At 62.4% G+C, this 16,484-nt stretch overlaps 2 protein-coding genes across 4 annotated transcripts; both read right to left on the bottom strand.

Annotated features, from left to right (window-relative positions):
- Positions 1-99: 99 nt before the first annotated feature.
- On the bottom strand, positions 100-3,139 carry SDCBP2 (syndecan binding protein 2). The gene is made up of 8 exons (XM_052784249.1): positions 2,733-3,139; positions 2,535-2,610; positions 2,187-2,290; positions 1,834-1,995; positions 1,309-1,484; positions 1,072-1,243; positions 843-934; positions 100-735 (listed from the first exon to the last, which is right to left on the bottom strand). Exons 1-8 carry the CDS (start codon positions 2,784-2,786, stop codon positions 681-683), a joined length of 891 nt encoding a protein of 296 aa, XP_052640209.1. The 5' UTR covers positions 2,787-3,139; the 3' UTR covers positions 100-680.
- Positions 3,140-5,791: 2,652 nt separating this feature from the next.
- FKBP1A (FKBP prolyl isomerase 1A) lies at positions 5,792-15,152 on the bottom strand. Of its 3 annotated transcripts, none has more exons than XM_052784327.1 (5): positions 15,025-15,152; positions 14,837-14,884; positions 8,312-8,424; positions 7,407-7,559; positions 5,792-6,872 (listed from the first exon to the last, which is right to left on the bottom strand). In XM_052784327.1, exons 1-4 carry the CDS (start codon positions 15,059-15,061, stop codon positions 7,431-7,433), a joined length of 327 nt encoding a protein of 108 aa, XP_052640287.1. In that variant the 5' UTR covers positions 15,062-15,152; the 3' UTR covers positions 5,792-6,872; positions 7,407-7,430. The 3 variants fall into 3 exon arrangements, with proteins under 3 accessions (XP_052640287.1, XP_052640298.1, XP_052640309.1); XM_052784338.1 differs by having other exon boundaries at positions 5,792-6,875; XM_052784349.1 differs by lacking the exon at positions 14,837-14,884 and having other exon boundaries at positions 15,025-15,127.
- Between the last annotated feature and the right edge of the window lie 1,332 nt (positions 15,153-16,484).

Below are 16,484 nucleotides of genomic sequence, written 5' to 3' on the forward strand. Positions count from 1 at the left end.
GCATCCCCCGTCCAGCGGCTGGGATGCGGGGCACCGGCTCTGCCCGCGCTGGGGACGGTGGAGGCAGCGGCAGCCGCTGGCACAGCACGGGGTGCTGGGTGAAGTATTGGGGGAGAAACGGTGGCAAGACAGCCGGGGCAGCCGATGTAAGCGGAGCTAGGATATACGCCTCTTGTGCAATGTATTTGTGGATCTGTGTACACGTCTGTTAGACTATCCAAAGCTTTGCCAAGAAATAAATGTAACGATTATATTTGAAAGACAAATCTATACAATATATTTTTTAAATACAGAACTGAAAAAGCTGTAACCCCCCTTTTCTTGTTTCCCCTGTCCTGTACTCGCTGTCTGTGGTGGATGTAATAAACGTCGCTGGGTCTGTGTCTGCTTTGGCTGGAGCCAGCCTTTGGCGTCTGCCCCGAGGGGGGCTGGCCCAGGCGGGGACACGGGGGGACACGGGGACCCCAGGACAGTGGGAGGCACGTGCCCCATCCCTGCCGATGAAAGGGAGGAGAGGACATCGTGGGCTGGCGGTTCCCCCGTGCCACCCGGCAGCCACCAGCCTCTGTAGGGATGAGGGTTTTTGTGCTAAGCCAGCTTCTTTTGGGCATGCTGCGGGGGTACCTTTGCAGCCCCTCCAAGCTTCCAGCGCCAGCCCTCTTGGGACGGCAGCGATCGCATCAGAGGTCGGGGACGGAGTGGTCCATGGCTGACTTCACCAGCCCCGCCGAGAGCCTAGGCACAGGGACGGGCGCTCAGCCGGGGTAGTCTGGGGGGCCCCTTGGAGGGTCCCATGGGGCCACGGCAGGGTGGGGGTGGGCACCGTGGCCCCACGGTCTCACCGTTTGACCATGTGCTCGTAGATCACGGTGGGGATGATGGTCAGCGTGACCACGTTCCCGGCCCCCGCCAGCACCTCTGTCAGCTGCTTATCCTGCGGGAGAGAGCGGGTGGGTCCCGTGGGGTGTCCGGCTCTGCCCACCGTGGCGTGGCAGCTCCTTACGGCTCCCCTGGCCAGATCCCGGGCACCCCCGGGCGCGTTCGGCACCGCCGGTTGTGCGCAGCCCCTACCTTCATGCCGATGACGTTCTGGCCGTTCACCTCGCAGATGCAGTGGTGGGTGAGGAGGCCGTTGCGGGCGGCAGAGCTGTCCTTGGCCAGTGACATGATTTTCCCCTTCTTGACCACGATGCCGATGTGGCCGTTGCTGTCCTTGTGCACGGTGACGGTGCGCTGGAAAGGTCTGCGGGGAGAGCGCGGTCAGCGCCGGCACTGCTGGCGGCATCGCCTGCCCGCCCGCCCGCTCACCTGTCCCGCACCACCATGACAATTTTCTCTGGGGACGCCTTCTTCAGCGCCCGCTGCGCCTTGTCGCTGCTCCAGCCCGTGCAGTTCTTGCCATCGATCTGCAGGATCTGGTCACCGAAGCGCAGCCCCACCAGCGCTGCCGGCGAGTTGACCTTCACCAGCTGCACGAAGATGCCCTGGGGACATGGGGGGAGCGATGGCACAGGGACTGGACAGCTGCGCCATGCCACGTACCGTGCTGTACCATGCCACACTGTGCCATAATGCACCATGGTGTGCTGCACTGTGCCGTGCCATGCTCCGCCATGTAATGCCACACATTGCCATGCCACGATGTAGCGTGCCACGTCACGCTGCACTGTACCATCATGCTCGTGCCCTGCCTTGCCATGCAACATCATGCCATGCTCCCCCATACCATGGTATGGTGAACCACACCATGCTGTGCCATGCCATGGTGCACCACGCCGTGCCGTGCCACGCTGTGCCATGCCACACCGTGCCACGCCAGCCCAGCCCCCTCACCTGGTCGACGTTTTTCAGCTGCAGCCCCGTCTTGCCCCGCTCGTCCTTGCACAGGTGAATCTCCCGCACGCCCGGCTTGATCTCCGCCCGGCGCAGCCCCGCGTTGTTCCCGGTCAGGGGGGCAACCAGCTGGCCTGGGGGGGGCCCGGCGGGGGTCAGTGCCTGCGATGGAGCCGGGGGTCAGCGGGGCCAGTGGGGGCACAGGGCCCTGCGCACATCACCCCGCAGGGGGATGCTGCATCCCTTCTCCGGGCAGGATGTGTCCCCGGAGACCCCCCCCTCTCAGCAGCGATGCTGTGGCACGGGGGGAGCCCTGCACAGGACAGGCGAGAGTCGCCAGCCCAGACACCTACAGTGCTGCTTTCCGGGAGCAGGTTCTTCTGGATCTCTTCGCTGGAAAGAGCCAGTCCCATGTAGTTTTCCAGCTCAGCCAGGTTTGGGTACAGCATGGGCGGCGCTGCGGGACACACCGAGAGCGGCCTCAGCTCGTGGGGTCCCCAACCCATGGCCATTGCCACCCCCCCCCCCCAGGATCCCCCCCGGGACCATGGGCCAGCAAAAAGAAACTCCCAAATCCCATCCCCTACCCATGCACCGAGCTGTGGCGGGCCTCAGCTGAGCTCCCCTGCACGGTGAGCATCGCTCCACCCCCCCCCCCAGACAGCCTCTTGACAGGGAGAGCCGAATGCAACCCACGTTACCGGTGTCCGAGACGAGCTTCGGCTTCTCCGTGAGCACCGTCGTGGCGGGCGTCCTTACCCCGGCAGCTGCCTGTGCCTGCCAAAGAGACGGAGCTTGCTCGAGGCTGTGCCCCCCAGCCCTGGGGACCCTCCGAGGACGGGACTCCACAGGGATCCATCGGGGTCTGCTCAACCCCCCCATAATGCTGCTGCGCTGACCTGCAAGATCTGGTGGCCCTTCATGTCCTCCAGGGAGGGGTAGAGCGTTGCCATCGCTGCTGCTGCCACCGCTGCCGTGCCTGGGGACGGGGTGGTTCGGGGATGGGATACCTCTCCCCAAGCATCCCTCCCGGCTCACGTGCCTGGCTCCGTGTGCCGGAGACGGGCTGTCACCCGGGGCCTCCGGTGTGACTCAGGGCCATGTCGCTGGGGCCACCGCCTCCACCAGTTCCCGGCAGGTGGGACACGGGCGGCTGCGTGCTGGGCACGGGCACCCCAAGCATCGCTCGGCTCATAGTGGGTCCCGCTCCCCACGTCCACCTGCCCAGCGGGGCCCTTCCAGCATCACCCGGACACAGGAGTGGGATGTCCCATGGGAACAGCCCCTCCGACTGCTCCTCGCAGTGGCCCCATCAGTCCCTTCTGCCCCCCCCCCCCCAGCGCACCTCACGCTGTGCCCACGGCAAGGCTGTGCCACCCAGCCCTGCCCCACACCGTCGTGTGTCCTGAAACGCATCGTCCAGTCCAAAACTCGGGGCGTAGGGGCCAAATCCAGACCCAACTCCAAGCCCTGAGGGAACCAGACAGGATCCCACACGCAGCCCAGGGACCGCAGCAGCATCTCCAGATGGATGAGGACCTCCCCCCCCCCCCGAGCCCAACCCTGGCACCCCTGGACTCACCTGCCAACAGCTCCCGGCTCCCTGTGCCACCCTCTGCTCGGTCCCCGGCTTTTATAGCCGTGCCCAGACCAGGGAGGGGCCAGGCAGCCTCAGCTGATCGACACCCCCGCCAGGTAGGGCACAGGTGAGGAAGAGGATGAGGAAGAGGAAGCCAAAGCTGCACAGGGCCCTGGCACTGCAGGGAAGGGGACAGGGATGGGGATGGCTTTCTGTGGGTTCAGGCATCCTGAGGGAGCAGGGATGGGGCCGTGCCCACCCCCCCAGCCACTATGGTGGCCCCCCTCCCACTGCATCACCACTCCGGCACACGGCTTGAACCCACCACAGCCCTTACGCCCCAGACCGGGGGACCGAGGGTGCTGCTTTTGGGGCAGGGGGTGAAGCGGGGTGCCCCACTGTGGGCAGCCCCACGTGGGCGGCTGGCTCCCGTCGACACCTCGCTGCCCAGGCGTGTGGGGCTGACGTGGCCGTGACCGGGATGCCACGTCCCGCACCCTTCCAGCCGTCACCAGTGGCCCCGGGGCACGCACCAGGCGTGATGGCCCCGTGGGAGTCCCGCGCCGCCGCCGGAAAAACTGAGCGAGCACGGAGCTCGCCTGAGTCAGGGCGCGGGGTGGACACCGGCATCCCTGCTGCTGTGGGACATCGCCGCGTCACCCCGGGATCCAGACGTCCAGCACCCACCTGTGACATCCTGTTGCCGGCACTGGGGATGCCACAGGCCACTGTGTACCCAGGAACCGGGCAGCAGGGTCCTGCGGGCACCCAGCCGGGGCCAGAGCTGGTGACGCCAGCCCAGGACCTTGCCGGCACGGGGCCAGCGCCGCTGCGGAGCGGCAGCCGGGCACGTCCCGGCTCCCTGCGCCTCCGCTCCTGCATGCCAGGCCAGGAGGAAGCGTTTTATTTACTGATATTATTTTTAGCCCGACGGTGCCCGGCTGCCTCAGCCAGCCTGGGACAAGAGCAGCCCAACCGCTGATAAACACGGCCAGGAGCAGGGAGATATCCTACAGCAGCCAGAGAAGGATGGTTCCCAGGGGGTCTGTGTCTGCCCCCAAACCCTCACCCCTGCCAAACTGGAGCTGGAAGGACCCGCACCCTACCTGCACTTTTGGGTGCTGCGGGAGCTGCCATGGGGGGGCTGTGTGCCGAGGGCAGGGGAGGCAGCCGCTGGCCCCGAGGGCACCGGGCTCCCCCCAGCACTGGCTTATCTCCAGCCACAAGCCATGGCACTGCCTGGCACCGGTTAATAATTAAAGCAAAAAGCTTTGCAGGAAGAGAAACCCAAGCTCGCCTTCAGTTTCCACCTAGAAGTGGTTGCAGCAAAGGGCAGGGCATGATGCTGGTGCCCCAGCAGCTCCCTGTTCTGCTTAATTGAGTAGCAATTGAGGGTAGCACTAATATCTGCACAGCTTGGCCTGATCCCACACGACCCTGTGCAAGCATTGGTGTTCCCGAACACAGCCCGAGCGGCAGAGCTGCTCCTGCCCCACGGCTGCTGTCCCCTCCAGCGCCTTCCCCAGCTCCCCGTTAAACACAAACTTTGCTCCCAACAATCCCGCTCGGGAGCTGGGACTTGCTGCGTTATCGATCGTGGCCGCGTTATCGATCGTGGCAAACGGAGCAAAGGCCGTTTACGGAGGAGCCGGGTGCTGGCACACGGCAGTCCCCGAGCAGAACCTACACCATGAGCCACGCAACGTTCACCAGCCGCTGCCGGCAAACATCTGAGCTGCAGCAGCAAAGACCAGAAGCAGGGGGCTCAGGGAGCCCCGCCGACCAGGCACGGTGGTGGAATCACTAAGAAAGGCACCGAAAAAAACCCAAGAGGCTTTTCAGGTCCATGGTGGTCTGGCCTGCAAATACCGGCTGCTGGATGTGCCATGCACACGTTGCAATGTCCAGCCTCCAAAGAAGACCAAAATAAATACTTAGAGATTATCGATACGCTTCTCCAGAGCTGGAGGGACCCTGGGAGCACACGTCCATCCGCCCTTCATGCTCCCAGTCCAGGCTGAGTCACAGCCACACCATCGAGAGGCTGTGAGGGCAACGCTTAATAGGTTATGGTAAGGCAATTAATTATGCAAATTCCAGCACACCACCATCACCTTTCTGCAGAGCCCAGCGAGCCCCAGGCGTCCCTCTGTGCTCCCAGGGCCAAGCACCCAAGCCTCACCCCAAAGCAAGCCAGCACAGCCAGAGGCCGGCCCTTCCAGCACCGCGCGAGCCCAGCACGGCACCCTTGCACAGCACCCACAGCACCCCGCGAGCCTGGCACAGCACCCACAGCACCCCGCGAGCCTGGCACAGCACCCACAGCACCCGCTGTGCTGAGCGACAGACAGGCGAGGGAAAAACCTCCAAGACACAGGGTTGAGAAAAGCCAGCATAAAGCGTTTTTATTGCAATAATAAAACTTGATACCTTTATGCGGTGGAGAAGGAAGTGAACGGCAGCAATTTCTCTTACCAAATCACTAGGCAGGGCGGAGGGAGGGGGCAGATAGGACAGCAGCGGGGGAAGCTATGCATCGTATGAGACCAGACAAGCGGCGATGACCAGCATCAGGTGTCAGGAGAGAATGGTCAGGTGTGCTCAGACCGGGGACAACTGGGGTCTGATGTTTCCTTTCCAGGGGGGAAGAGGGGGGACAGGGGCGTTTTATTTGAGCTGACTCCCCACCAGCCCCGCCACCTCCCCTGTAGACAGCACCTTCCGTTTGTCTGCTGTTTTCCTTTTTCTTTAAAGAAAGCTCAATGTAAGCTACTGAATTTTCAGGGTGTGGTGGAGCTCTGATGGAAACCCATCTCCATAAATCTGAAAGCGGGCTGGGAGGGGGGGGAGGAAGGTCCACCATGAGATGGCAGAGTGAAGCAGGGGCAGAGCAGCCCCCCCTTCCTGGGAGCAAACCCACGGTGCCCGCAGCGATGCTGTGCCCTCCCCGGGGAGCAGGGAAAGGACACGCTGCTCCCTCACTGCCCCTGTTCCAGGCAGGGTACCTACACACAATCCTAGCGCTACTTTGCTCTCCGCATCCATTCAGCCTCGACAGCCTCACTCTGCTATGGCTTTTGCAGCAGCAGCAATTTCTGGTTTGAAAACACCATAGAGATCTGCACCAAAACGAGTAACTAACGGGTTTCCTTTTGTTCAAATGACTCCTATCTAAGGTCAGCCCATCTGCGTGCTACTGGTAAAACGTATTCTACACCTGGAACAAAAATAAGATTAAGAACTTGACCCAAAAAGAGTTGAGGTTTACGGCGTATAGTTTAAAAAGACATAAAAACATGATACAAGGAGGAAGAGTCAGACGCAAAGCTTAGTGACCAAAGGCATTCAATCAAGGTGTAAGGTTATACAATGAGTGTAGTGGACTATCAGGAAAAGCTCCGTACAAAGTCATGTGCACTCTTCTTGAAGCTGAGATTCTGGATTCCTCCATGTGCCAAACCTGCTAGGAGAGAGGAGAGGCAGCGTGACAAAGCCGCCCGCCCGCCAAGGAAACCCGGCAGAAGAGGGAACGCGCTCACAAAACAGCAGTCTCGTCGCAAACCGCACCGTTCACTCAAAGCGGCAGTCAAGCCCCGCTTACAGGGGGGAAGCACAGCCCCATCCTGCCCGCACCGCAGGACCCACGCACCAGCAGCAAGAGAGGCACAAGGGGGAGCGGGCAGCTGAGCCCCGCAGCGCGGCAACGCAACGCAAGGAACCCGAGGCACGGTCAGCCGGCACCACGATGCCTCCGTGGCATGAACCTGCTCTGCCAGGCTGGCAGCTTTGCTCATACCACTGTAGTGATCCCCAGCTCACCAGCCTCCTGAGAGAAACTTCTACCTACAGCCAGAAACCTGTCCCCTCCTTCTCATACCCCCCCCCCACTGCCACCACCTCCATCCCACCTCCCCACACTAGCCCGAGGCAAAAGATGAGGACCTTGAGTGTCCCCAAGCCACAACACCCCCCGGCAGCAGCTGCCCCTCCTTACCCAAGGACAGGGTGCTGGGGTAGGTCATTCCAATTTCATGAGCTCCACATCAAAAATTAGAGTGGCGTTTGGTGGGATGATCCCTGGATGGCCAGTAGAGCCATAGGCGTAATCTGGGGAGATGGTCATCTTTGCCCGCTGACCAACGCTCATCTGGGGGCAGGAAAAGAAACACAGGGATCTCAGGAGATGGGCACAATCACTGGGTGAGTGACAGCAAGAGGGACACAGACCTGTGCCCACTCCTTTCCCTACACCGGGCAAGAGCAAGGACCCAAGCTGGACAAACCGGAGGGGACAGAAGAGGAATGGGAAGAACATCAGAAGGGAAAAGCAGGCAGCACGGGCTAAAAAATGAGCAGGGCTTGAGCTGGCCTTCACACAAGCGAAGGCAGGGAATGCCAGGCTATTCTCTACAGCCACCAGCACCCTCGTGCTGCACTGCCTCACGTCCCCAGCGGCACACGGAGCCGGCCGCAGTCACGCACGCGGGAGCCGAAGCCGTGCCGTGCCCACCAGCCTTCCCTCCGCGTGGGCTTCACAGCCCAGCAGCCATCTCCGCTCGGAGCGGGAGGCCCAAGCGCTCCCCGCCGCGTTCGTTCAGAGCTGACTCAGTAGAGAAATGTCACCGCTGAGTCACCGACGTGCCGTAGGTGTTGCTGGGGCCCAGCCCTGCTCCATTCCTGCCATCTGGCAGGTGGCAATGCAGAAGGTGATATTCACACCCACATCTCCCAGTGCCAAGGGGGCGGAGGGGTGGAAAACACAGGGGAATAAAATAAAAAAAAAAAAAAAAATAGAGAACGAGCTGCGCACAGTGATTTCTGCCCACGCTGCAGCTCCCCAGGCGGACGGCTCTGTGCAGCCCTGCAAGGGAGACCGCGAGGCGGAGAAGCATCAGGCACCTGAGCAACTCCTTCCTCCCAGCCGCGGATCACCTCCTGCTTGCCCATCACGAACTTGAAGGGCTTGTTCCTGTCGCGAGAGGAATCAAACTTCTTCCCATCCTCCAGCATACCTGGGGAGAGAGGGAGGGAGACGATGGTGACACAGGGACAGAACCACGCAGGTCTGCGTGAAACAGGCTGTGACCTGGCAGCTTGAGCGGGTGACAATCACCCCTGGAGAGCTCACATGGCCCTGAGTCAAAGATGTTTCTCAGCTCAGCCTGCTTTCCCCTGGGGAAACACTTGCATGGGGCAGCCTGGAGGGGAAAACCCCCACCAGCACCCTCCCTGGGGCAGGGCAGGATTGCTCCTGGCTGCTTTGACCTAGAGAGAAGCGCTCCTCTGGGCTGGGACCAAGGCCAGACGATGGGAGCAGACGGAAGGCGGGGGGGGGGAAATCCTTCCCCACCTCGCAGCACCACTGCCAGCTGTTTTGCAGGCAGCAGGATCAGGTCTGGCACTTCCCATCCCACCAGCAAACACACCTCCCTCTCCTGGCCATGGACAGGCTTCCATCCTCGGGCACCCAAAACAGAGTCAGGACTCCAGTGCTCCATCTCGGCTCCTGCCGGCCTCCAGCCCTCCCCGTGCCGAGCTGCATCCCGCTGGTCTTCAGCCAAATCCCTCCCGTACCCAGGAACAACGACAGGGAGAGGCAGCACCAAGCACCGGACACACGTGCCCAGGGCAACCCTCGTTCCCCCAGCACACGCCGCGTGGTGAGGACTGAGCAAGGCTGATATCCCCAGGGCTAAATATAACTCCCCAACACCAGCAAAGGAGGAATTTCCTCCCCTCCCTTGCTCCCTGCCTGACCTTCTTGGGGAATCTCAGAGCCAGAGCTGCCTTATAGAAGCAGCAGCTCCGCTGGCCAGCAGAGTTGCTGCTCCTAGAAGGCAGCTCCAGCTCTGCATTAACACAGCCAGTGCCCTGTACAGTAAGAGCAATATTAAACTCTCCTCCAAATGCTTCTCACGTCTTCACTTCCCAAAACAGCCCCAAAACCTGTTTTCCTGCCTGGAAACTGCTCTAGAGTCTTGAAAATACAACCTCATCCAGCAACGCATGGGGCACAGTGATTTCTCTTCACCAGAGCACTGCCCATGGGCAAGAGAAAACACATCTGTGCAAAGGATGGGTCAGGGCATCTCAGCCCCGGCTCGCACCACGCTGGCAGCCAGAGCGAACGGCACGCAGACATGGGCAGTCGTGGTGATGGGAGGCACTGAACAGAAAGAAGGGAATGGGAAAAAATACATCACCTTTGTAGGGACAACAAGCACCAAAACCTCTGGGCTGCAGGAAGATGTGGGGGGTGGTGGCTGGCAGCCCACCTTTCTCTCAGGGAGTAGAATTAAGCTTTTAATTTCACAGAAAGCAAAAATCCCCTCTCCAGGGCTTTGAGCATCAGCTCAGCCAGTCACGCTGTAGCCCTGGACTTTGGAATAGTAAATCTGGAGTTTTCTCATTTCCTCCTTCCAGGATAAACCTCTTGTCGCTGAACCTGCTTCCAGCCCTGTCTGGCACTGCTCCCCGCTCCCGTCCGCTGGCCTTCCTCCCGCCCGGCGGGGACGCTGGCAGCCAGGACACGGGGCAGGCCATGCCGGCTGGCACAGGCAGAGCCACTTGGCCGCGACACGAGCCGACCCTGAGCTCAACTCCGAGCCCTCAGGCATCGCAACGAGCTGGGGTGGCTGCAGAAGGACCGAGGGGACAGCTCATGCGTGCCGCCCTTCTCCCTGGGTGCCCGCAGAGGAAAAAAACCCAGGGAACACGTGGCACCACACAACTCCCCTGCTTGCTGCAGCAAACGGGACACCCGTGGGGCACCCACTGCCTGCAGAAGTGCATCTCATTTAACGTCCCAGCCAGGGGAACATACAGGCACCATCAGGGCGCAGGAAGGGACAGTGCTGCCTTGCCCACCCCTGCCGTCGAGCTCACCTGTCCAAATCTGGCCTCAGGAAGCGTTTCGGAGCCGGCAGCACCCCAGTGGCAGGAGGGAGGGATTAATGGACTAAACTGGTTGCAGCAGCCCGGGGGGGGATTGATCACTTGGGCTTCCCCCAGCCCAGGGCGGCAAAGGTCGCACACGGGAGCTTGTCCCTGCTCCCTGGCACGGGGCTGCCACTCTCCCCCCCCACGACACCAGCGGGGAAAGCAAAGAGGCTCCAATGCTTCGGAGACAACATCCTCATCTCAGGCACTTCCTCTGCCCACAAGGCTCCCAGGAGATTTCTCCAGCCCTGGACAAGTATGAGCAACCATTTCCTCATCCCTGCCGTCCCTGAGCAAGGAGATAACAAGATCTTAAAGCTACTATAGAGGCAAAGCATCCTCTGGGAAAAGCAGTTGTCCAGCTAGAGTCCCAGGAGCAGCAGCCAGCTCCTGGCACATCCCGGCTCGTCGCAGCCCTTGCTTGCCACCAGTGGTCCCGCGAGGAGCGCAGAGCCCGTGGAGGTGGGTTACAGAGACCCACCTGCCCCAGCTCCCACCCGGAAAGATTTGACACCCCCCTCCAGAGATCTCAGCTGGGCTATACGGACACCTGGGGGGGGCTCCGGAGAACCCCAGCGAGGAAGAGCATGGAGCCCTGAGGCTGGGGCTGCAGCAGTTGCAGGATGAAGCGGGGGGGGGGGGGGGGGGGGGGGGCTCTGGAGAGCAGCCCCAGCTCCGGACGGGCAGGCAGCGCAGCTCTGCCAGGTCTCTGCCACACTTGGCAGGCAGCAGCCGGGAGACGCGGGCTGCAACGTGCCACTTGGCTCCGGTCCCCCCCTAGGCGGGCAGAGGCGGCGGAGAGCAGGGCTGGAGCAGGCAAGCAGAGGCAGCCCCTGAGATAAACCTGTAGGTTCGGGTTTTGCCAAGGAGGGGGTGTGGAGCCCCACCTGCACCCCCTCCATCCCCTCTGGCCTGGGGTGCCGATCCTCGTCATGGCCATCGCCCAGGGGCTCCTGCACAGAGCCAGCTTCCCGAGGAGAGGCAGGGAGAGACCGGAGCAGTGGGGCAGGCACCTCTGCTCCAGCCGGAGGAAGGGACAGGACGGGAAACCTTTCCTGAAAGCCCTGGGATAGCGGCATGCTCCAACCCCCCTGCATCAGGACAGGGCTGCCCAGCTGAGGTTAAATCCTGCCTCCGCCAGCAACCTCTGCCAGACACCTTAGATCCCAGGGCCCGAGCTGCCCACACCAGCGCTTCCCATCACCCAGCCCACCCCCATCACCACCCGCAGCTGGATGCATGAGGTGGGCTCTGCCCACCGTTAGCCACCGGAGAGAGGACCCCCGGCGCAGGCAGCGAAAGGGTGCTTCGGGAGCAGGCGCTGAGCTCCCACAACCCACCGACCAGCAGTCACACGCCTCGGTAGGAAACGTCTCGCAACCGCAGAGCATTTGCTGCTGCTGCGCGAACGTGGCAGCACCCAGACGTGGCGGGGAGAGCACCAGCGCATCAGGTGCCGTGCAGACAACAGGAAGAGAGGGCAGCCGAGGCTGCGTCCAGCCTGCGCAGCAATGTGCGGGTCCTGGGGAAGGACGGCGGTCCCCTCTGTGCTATCCTGCTGGAGAAAGCCAATTTTCTCTTGCAGCCCTCCCAGCATTTCCACCCCTTGCTCCAAGCCCACCTCGCTCCAGGACACAAGCAGCCGGGCGCACTTTGCCACTCGGGCTAAGCCGCTCAGCCAAGCGAAGTCACACTTGCTCCCATTCCGGCACTCCCCAGCATGACCACAGGCCCCCATTTCCCCTCCAGAAGCACAGTGGGGTGCCTGCGGTCTCCCCACACTCTCTGCAGCCCCTGTGCACTCAGAAAGCAGCTCCCCCCCCCTCGCACCAGCTCTCTTCACCCCCCAGCCTGCTCCCAGGGAGCCCAATACCCAGCCCCAGCAGCACCCAGCACTGGCAGTCCCAAACACATCAGAGAACTTTATCCCTGACTTAGTTTAAGAGCCCTCTGTAGCAGATTTCACATCAAAGGCTCCCCACGGGCTGCAGGCACGACCTCCCGCAAAGAGCGGGCACCCGGGATTGAAGGAGGGGGAAAGGATCCAGTTCCCCCAGCTCTCTTCCATGTGCCTCCAGCTCCGCAATCCCAGCGTGAGCAACCAGCATCTCACAAGCAGGCGGCCCAGAAGATGCTCTGCTCTCCACCTCCTTCCCCAGTGCTGCCCTCCTGCACCGGGGCCGTCTGTCTGTCCGTCCCTCGCCCCTGGGATGAAATGGCTGCTCTCAGCAGTGCCAGCCCCATGGAACAAGGGCTTGGGCACAGACAGAAGCGGCAGCAGCCGCCGGACGGCCAACCGAGCCAGCTCCCCACACTGCCTCACCCTTGGATCACCGGGTTGGTTTTTTTTTCCAAAACGTTTTTTAACAAAGTCACCACACATCCCTAACCCAGCGGAGCAAGAGCCGAATCGCCGCACACCCAGCACGGTGCACCACGGGCTGGATCTCCCCAGCGCTGGCAGATTTCTGCGCGGGAGCAAAGGGCAGCCGGGGACGGAGCTGACGAGGGGCTCTGGAAGGAGCCTCGGAGCACGGCGCTTCCCGCACAGCGCTCTGCCGCCGTCCCTGATGCTGCTCCGGGATCAGCGAGCACCGTAACGGGGCCGGGGAATCAAAGGTTTCTAACGTTTCCCCGAGAGCCAAGCCCCGCTCTGGCCTCTCGCTGGGCAGGCTGCGGGGAACCGTGCTGCCAAGGTGGGCAGCGTTCAGCCACGAAAACAGCGTCAGGGCCCGAAGGTGTTTGATTTCTGCTGCCTGCCGAGGCGGGGAGGGGGGCAGAAGCTGCCTGCAGAGGGAACTGGGAGAATAAAGGCCAAAAGGAGACAATAACAAAAAAAAAAAAAAAAAAAAAAAGGAAATTAGAGAACCGCTCCCACGCACAGCGGATTGCTGCTGCTGGGGAGGGTCCGTCAGGAGCAAGTCACCACGAAGCACTTTGCCTGAAGCGCCGGGATGGGAAGCCGGTGACCCGTGAGCAGCTCTACCGGGGTGGGGGCCGGATTCGGGAAGAACGGCAGAGCTCTGGCAGTACGGCGGGAGGGGAGAGACGGTGCCGGGAGCCGGGAGGGCTGGCAGGCGGCAGGGCTGGCCCACCGGGAGCCACTTGACTGCTTGCCAGCCTCTCTTTGTTCTTCCACCGGTGGAGGAAACGGGGCGGCCGGGGGAGACCGAGCCGCTTCCTCTCCCTCCTGTCGAGGGAACTGGAAGGACTGGGGAGTGCTGGGCGGGGGGGGGGGGGGGGGGGGGGGGGGGGGGGGAAGATGGAGGAGAAGCAGATGGGCTGGATGCCCGCCGAGCCCTCCCGGCAGGCAGGCCTGCCTGGGCCCCGCTCCGCAGAGGGGGGCACCCTCGGCCCCCCCACCACGAGCGAGGGCAGGGCGGAAAGTGCTGGGACGGGAAAGGGAATCGGTTATTAGCAGAAACAGCCACAAATGGGTCAACTCTGTTTAGCCCTGGAGCACAGCAGCCACCCTCATGAACCAGTGCTGTCTGAAGGGTGGCCGAGGAAGAGAGGTGACCCCCAAAGCATTTTTTGGGGGTCCCAGGGTTGGTTTCTCCCCCCCCCCCGAGCTCGCAGAAGGCTGCTGGAGGACACCGTGCAGACTACGACCCTCCCCAGCTCTCGGGACAGCCCCTCATCGAAATACTACGCCCGAACCCCAAAGAGCACCCTGCATTACCCGCACTGGTGTCCCCCCCCGCCGTGGGACCGCTGCTCAGCCCTACAAGTGGCCCAGGGTGGGCTGCAGGTCTGGGTCTGCCCCACGGGCACCCCTGGTGTCACCCCCACAAGGGAGAAGGGGCTGGGACAGCAGGGATGGCGTTGGGCAGGGGGCTGCAGCCCTGCGGGGACCTTCGGGGGGGGGACGGACCCCGCTCCAACACGGCAGACGCCGAAGCTCCCGGGGAGGGGGGGGGGGTGACCCGTCACTACCAGCGTCCCACCGGAGCAGCCAGCGGGGGGGGGGGGGGGGGGGGGGGCTCAGTTCAGTTGCTCCACGGCCCACAGGCCTCTGCTGCCCTGGGACACCCCCCCCAGGGACCCGCAGGGTGCTGGCTGCGGGGGTCCTGCATGTCCCCCAGGCACCCCCTGAGCCATTTCCCGGTACACCCCCAAAAAGAGGGCTGGACGCGAGTGGGAAAGCCTCCCCCCCCCATTGATGGGGCAGCGGGAGAGACGGTTTCCACGGGGGACCACCGGGGCCTCCCCACGGCCATGGGGCACAGCCAGGACCCCCCTCCCCGGCCCCCCCCCCCCGAGGAAAACCCCCCTACCCCACGGACCCCCCCACCCGGTTCCCCCGGGGAGCACCGCAGCCCAGCCGGGCCCGGGATCCCCACAGGCTACCGGGGCGGAGCGGGGGGGGGCAGACCCCGCTCCCCCCTTCGCGTCCCTCGGTCGCCGGTCCGGGCCGAGACGACCCTCCCCCGGTGGTGGGGGGAGCAGCCCCGCCCTGCAGGCCCCATGGCGGGCGGCACTCACCCGTGTAGTGCACCACGCAGGTCTGGCCACGCTTAGGGAACGTCCGCCCTGCGGGGAGACACGCACCATCAAACCCACCGGGACCGGGACCGGCACCGGGTCCCGCACCGGAACCGGGATGGGTCAGGCAGGGAGAGATGGGAGAAGACAGGAGAGGGGGGGAGAAAGGAGGGCACGCCGCGGCTCACCGTCGCCGGGGGCGATGGTCTCCACATGCACGCCCATGCCGGTGCCGGTGCCGGTGCCGTTCGCGCACCCGCAGCGCCCGCAGCCCGAGGAAGGAGGGGCCACGTGTGCGCAGCCTCGGCCGCCGCGCCGCCATAGAGCCCGCCCGCCCGCCTAGACGGGCCCCGCCCCCGAGCCCCGGCCGCCGCCATCTTCCGCGCTCTTCCCCCGCCTCCAGCCTCCTTCCTGCCCGGCCCCGGGCCGCCATCTTGGCACGGCGCCGTTGCCGGGGAAACGCGGAGCTTCCCCCCCCCCCGCGGCCCGGCCGTGAGGGAACCCCCCCATTTCTCCGCCATTTATAGGCCCGAGAAGCGCAGGGCTCAGCAGTAGCGAGCCCGCCCAGCCTCGGGTGCGTGGGGCAGTGCAGGCCGCTGTGGAGGCCCGAGGTTGCCAGAGCGGGGAACCCCGGGGGTGCCGGCGCACACGGGCCACACGCCCCAGACAAGGCATTTTAATTATTTCCACAGTTCCCGAGACTAGGCTGTGCCTAAATTGAGAGTGTTGGGCACATGCAATGACAGCAGCCAGCGAGCAGATAAGATGCTGTGTTACAGATCTGCATTAATGCTGCTCACCATGCTGGCGGAGGTCAGCACTGGCCCTGCATTTCAGCAGAAGGCATACAGGTTTGAACAATTCCACGCTCAAAAGGACTTTATTCTGGGAACAACAGCAGCTACTTTCTTTTTTGATCGGGGAAAAGAAAAGAAAAAAAAAAAGAATCCCTCCAGGCACAGCATTTTTGCCTCAAAGCGTCCTATTTCCTTACTTCAAGGAGATGAACTTGAGTGTCCACAAGGGAACAGAGAAGTTCCAAGGACAGCCAAGAGACTAATAAAAAGCCAGTATTCTCAGCAAGTGCATTAAAATGGGACACACGAGGAGGAGACTCTTAAAATAACAGATAATGGGATGAAGCAAGTTTTAATTGCTTCTATTCCTTGCTTGCATCTTTTAAATCCTGAAATACCAAGGATGTGTTTTCTTGCTTGATGCCATAGCATGATTTTTATGTTAAAACACACAGATGGTGCCTGTGGTCCTTGACTTTCCATGAACACACCTGTCAGCAGGGCAGATGTGTGAGGCCCAGAGTCAAGATGAAAAATAACGGGAGAAAAAGGGGCATGCTCTCATCCCTCCTGATTATTGCTATCTTGGTGAAGGGCTGGGCCTGCTCTCCCTACAAGGGCCAGCAATAAACAAGGATCTGAAAGGGGAAAATAGTGCTCAACGTATGCCTACGCTAGAGCCCTTGCCACGCTGGCGCAGACACGCGTGCACAAGTCAGGCACTGCGGCTCTCGCCCTGGATGGGGTGTTTGGGGTTTTTTTTTTTACTCCCTGGCATAACCTGCTGATTTTACCATCAAGCAAGGTCACTGCAACAACCAGTACTTCAACAGGGGTGAGGAGCTTGGCCA

This window comes from Harpia harpyja, chromosome 1, assembly GCF_026419915.1.
Source record: "Harpia harpyja isolate bHarHar1 chromosome 1, bHarHar1 primary haplotype, whole genome shotgun sequence".
In the NCBI taxonomy this organism is placed as follows: domain Eukaryota; kingdom Metazoa; phylum Chordata; class Aves; order Accipitriformes; family Accipitridae; genus Harpia; species Harpia harpyja.

What these genes read in the sequence shown, in the direction of transcription:
- SDCBP2 (XM_052784249.1), bottom strand. Translation starts at nt 2,786, where the DNA reads ATGGCAACGCTCTACCCCTCCCTGGAGGACATGAAGGGCCACCAGATC. An exon ending in TGCTCCCGGAAAGCAGCACT is followed by an intron (nt 1,996 to 2,186) that starts GTAGGTGTCTGG and finishes GCTCCATCGCAG; the next exon opens with GCACTGACCCCCGCCGGGCC. An exon ending in GTCATGGTGGTGCGGGACAG is followed by an intron (nt 1,244 to 1,308) that starts GTGAGCGGGCGG and finishes CTCTCCCCGCAG; the next exon opens with ACCTTTCCAGCGCACCGTCA.
- FKBP1A (XM_052784327.1), bottom strand. Translation starts at nt 15,061, where the DNA reads ATGGGCGTGCATGTGGAGACCATCGCCCCCGGCGACG. An exon ending in GACCATCGCCCCCGGCGACG is followed by an intron (nt 14,885 to 15,024) that starts GTGAGCCGCGGC and finishes GTCTCCCCGCAG; the next exon opens with GGCGGACGTTCCCTAAGCGT. An exon ending in CTGCGTGGTGCACTACACGG is followed by an intron (nt 8,425 to 14,836) that starts GTGAGTGCCGCC and finishes CTCTCTCCCCAG; the next exon opens with GTATGCTGGAGGATGGGAAG.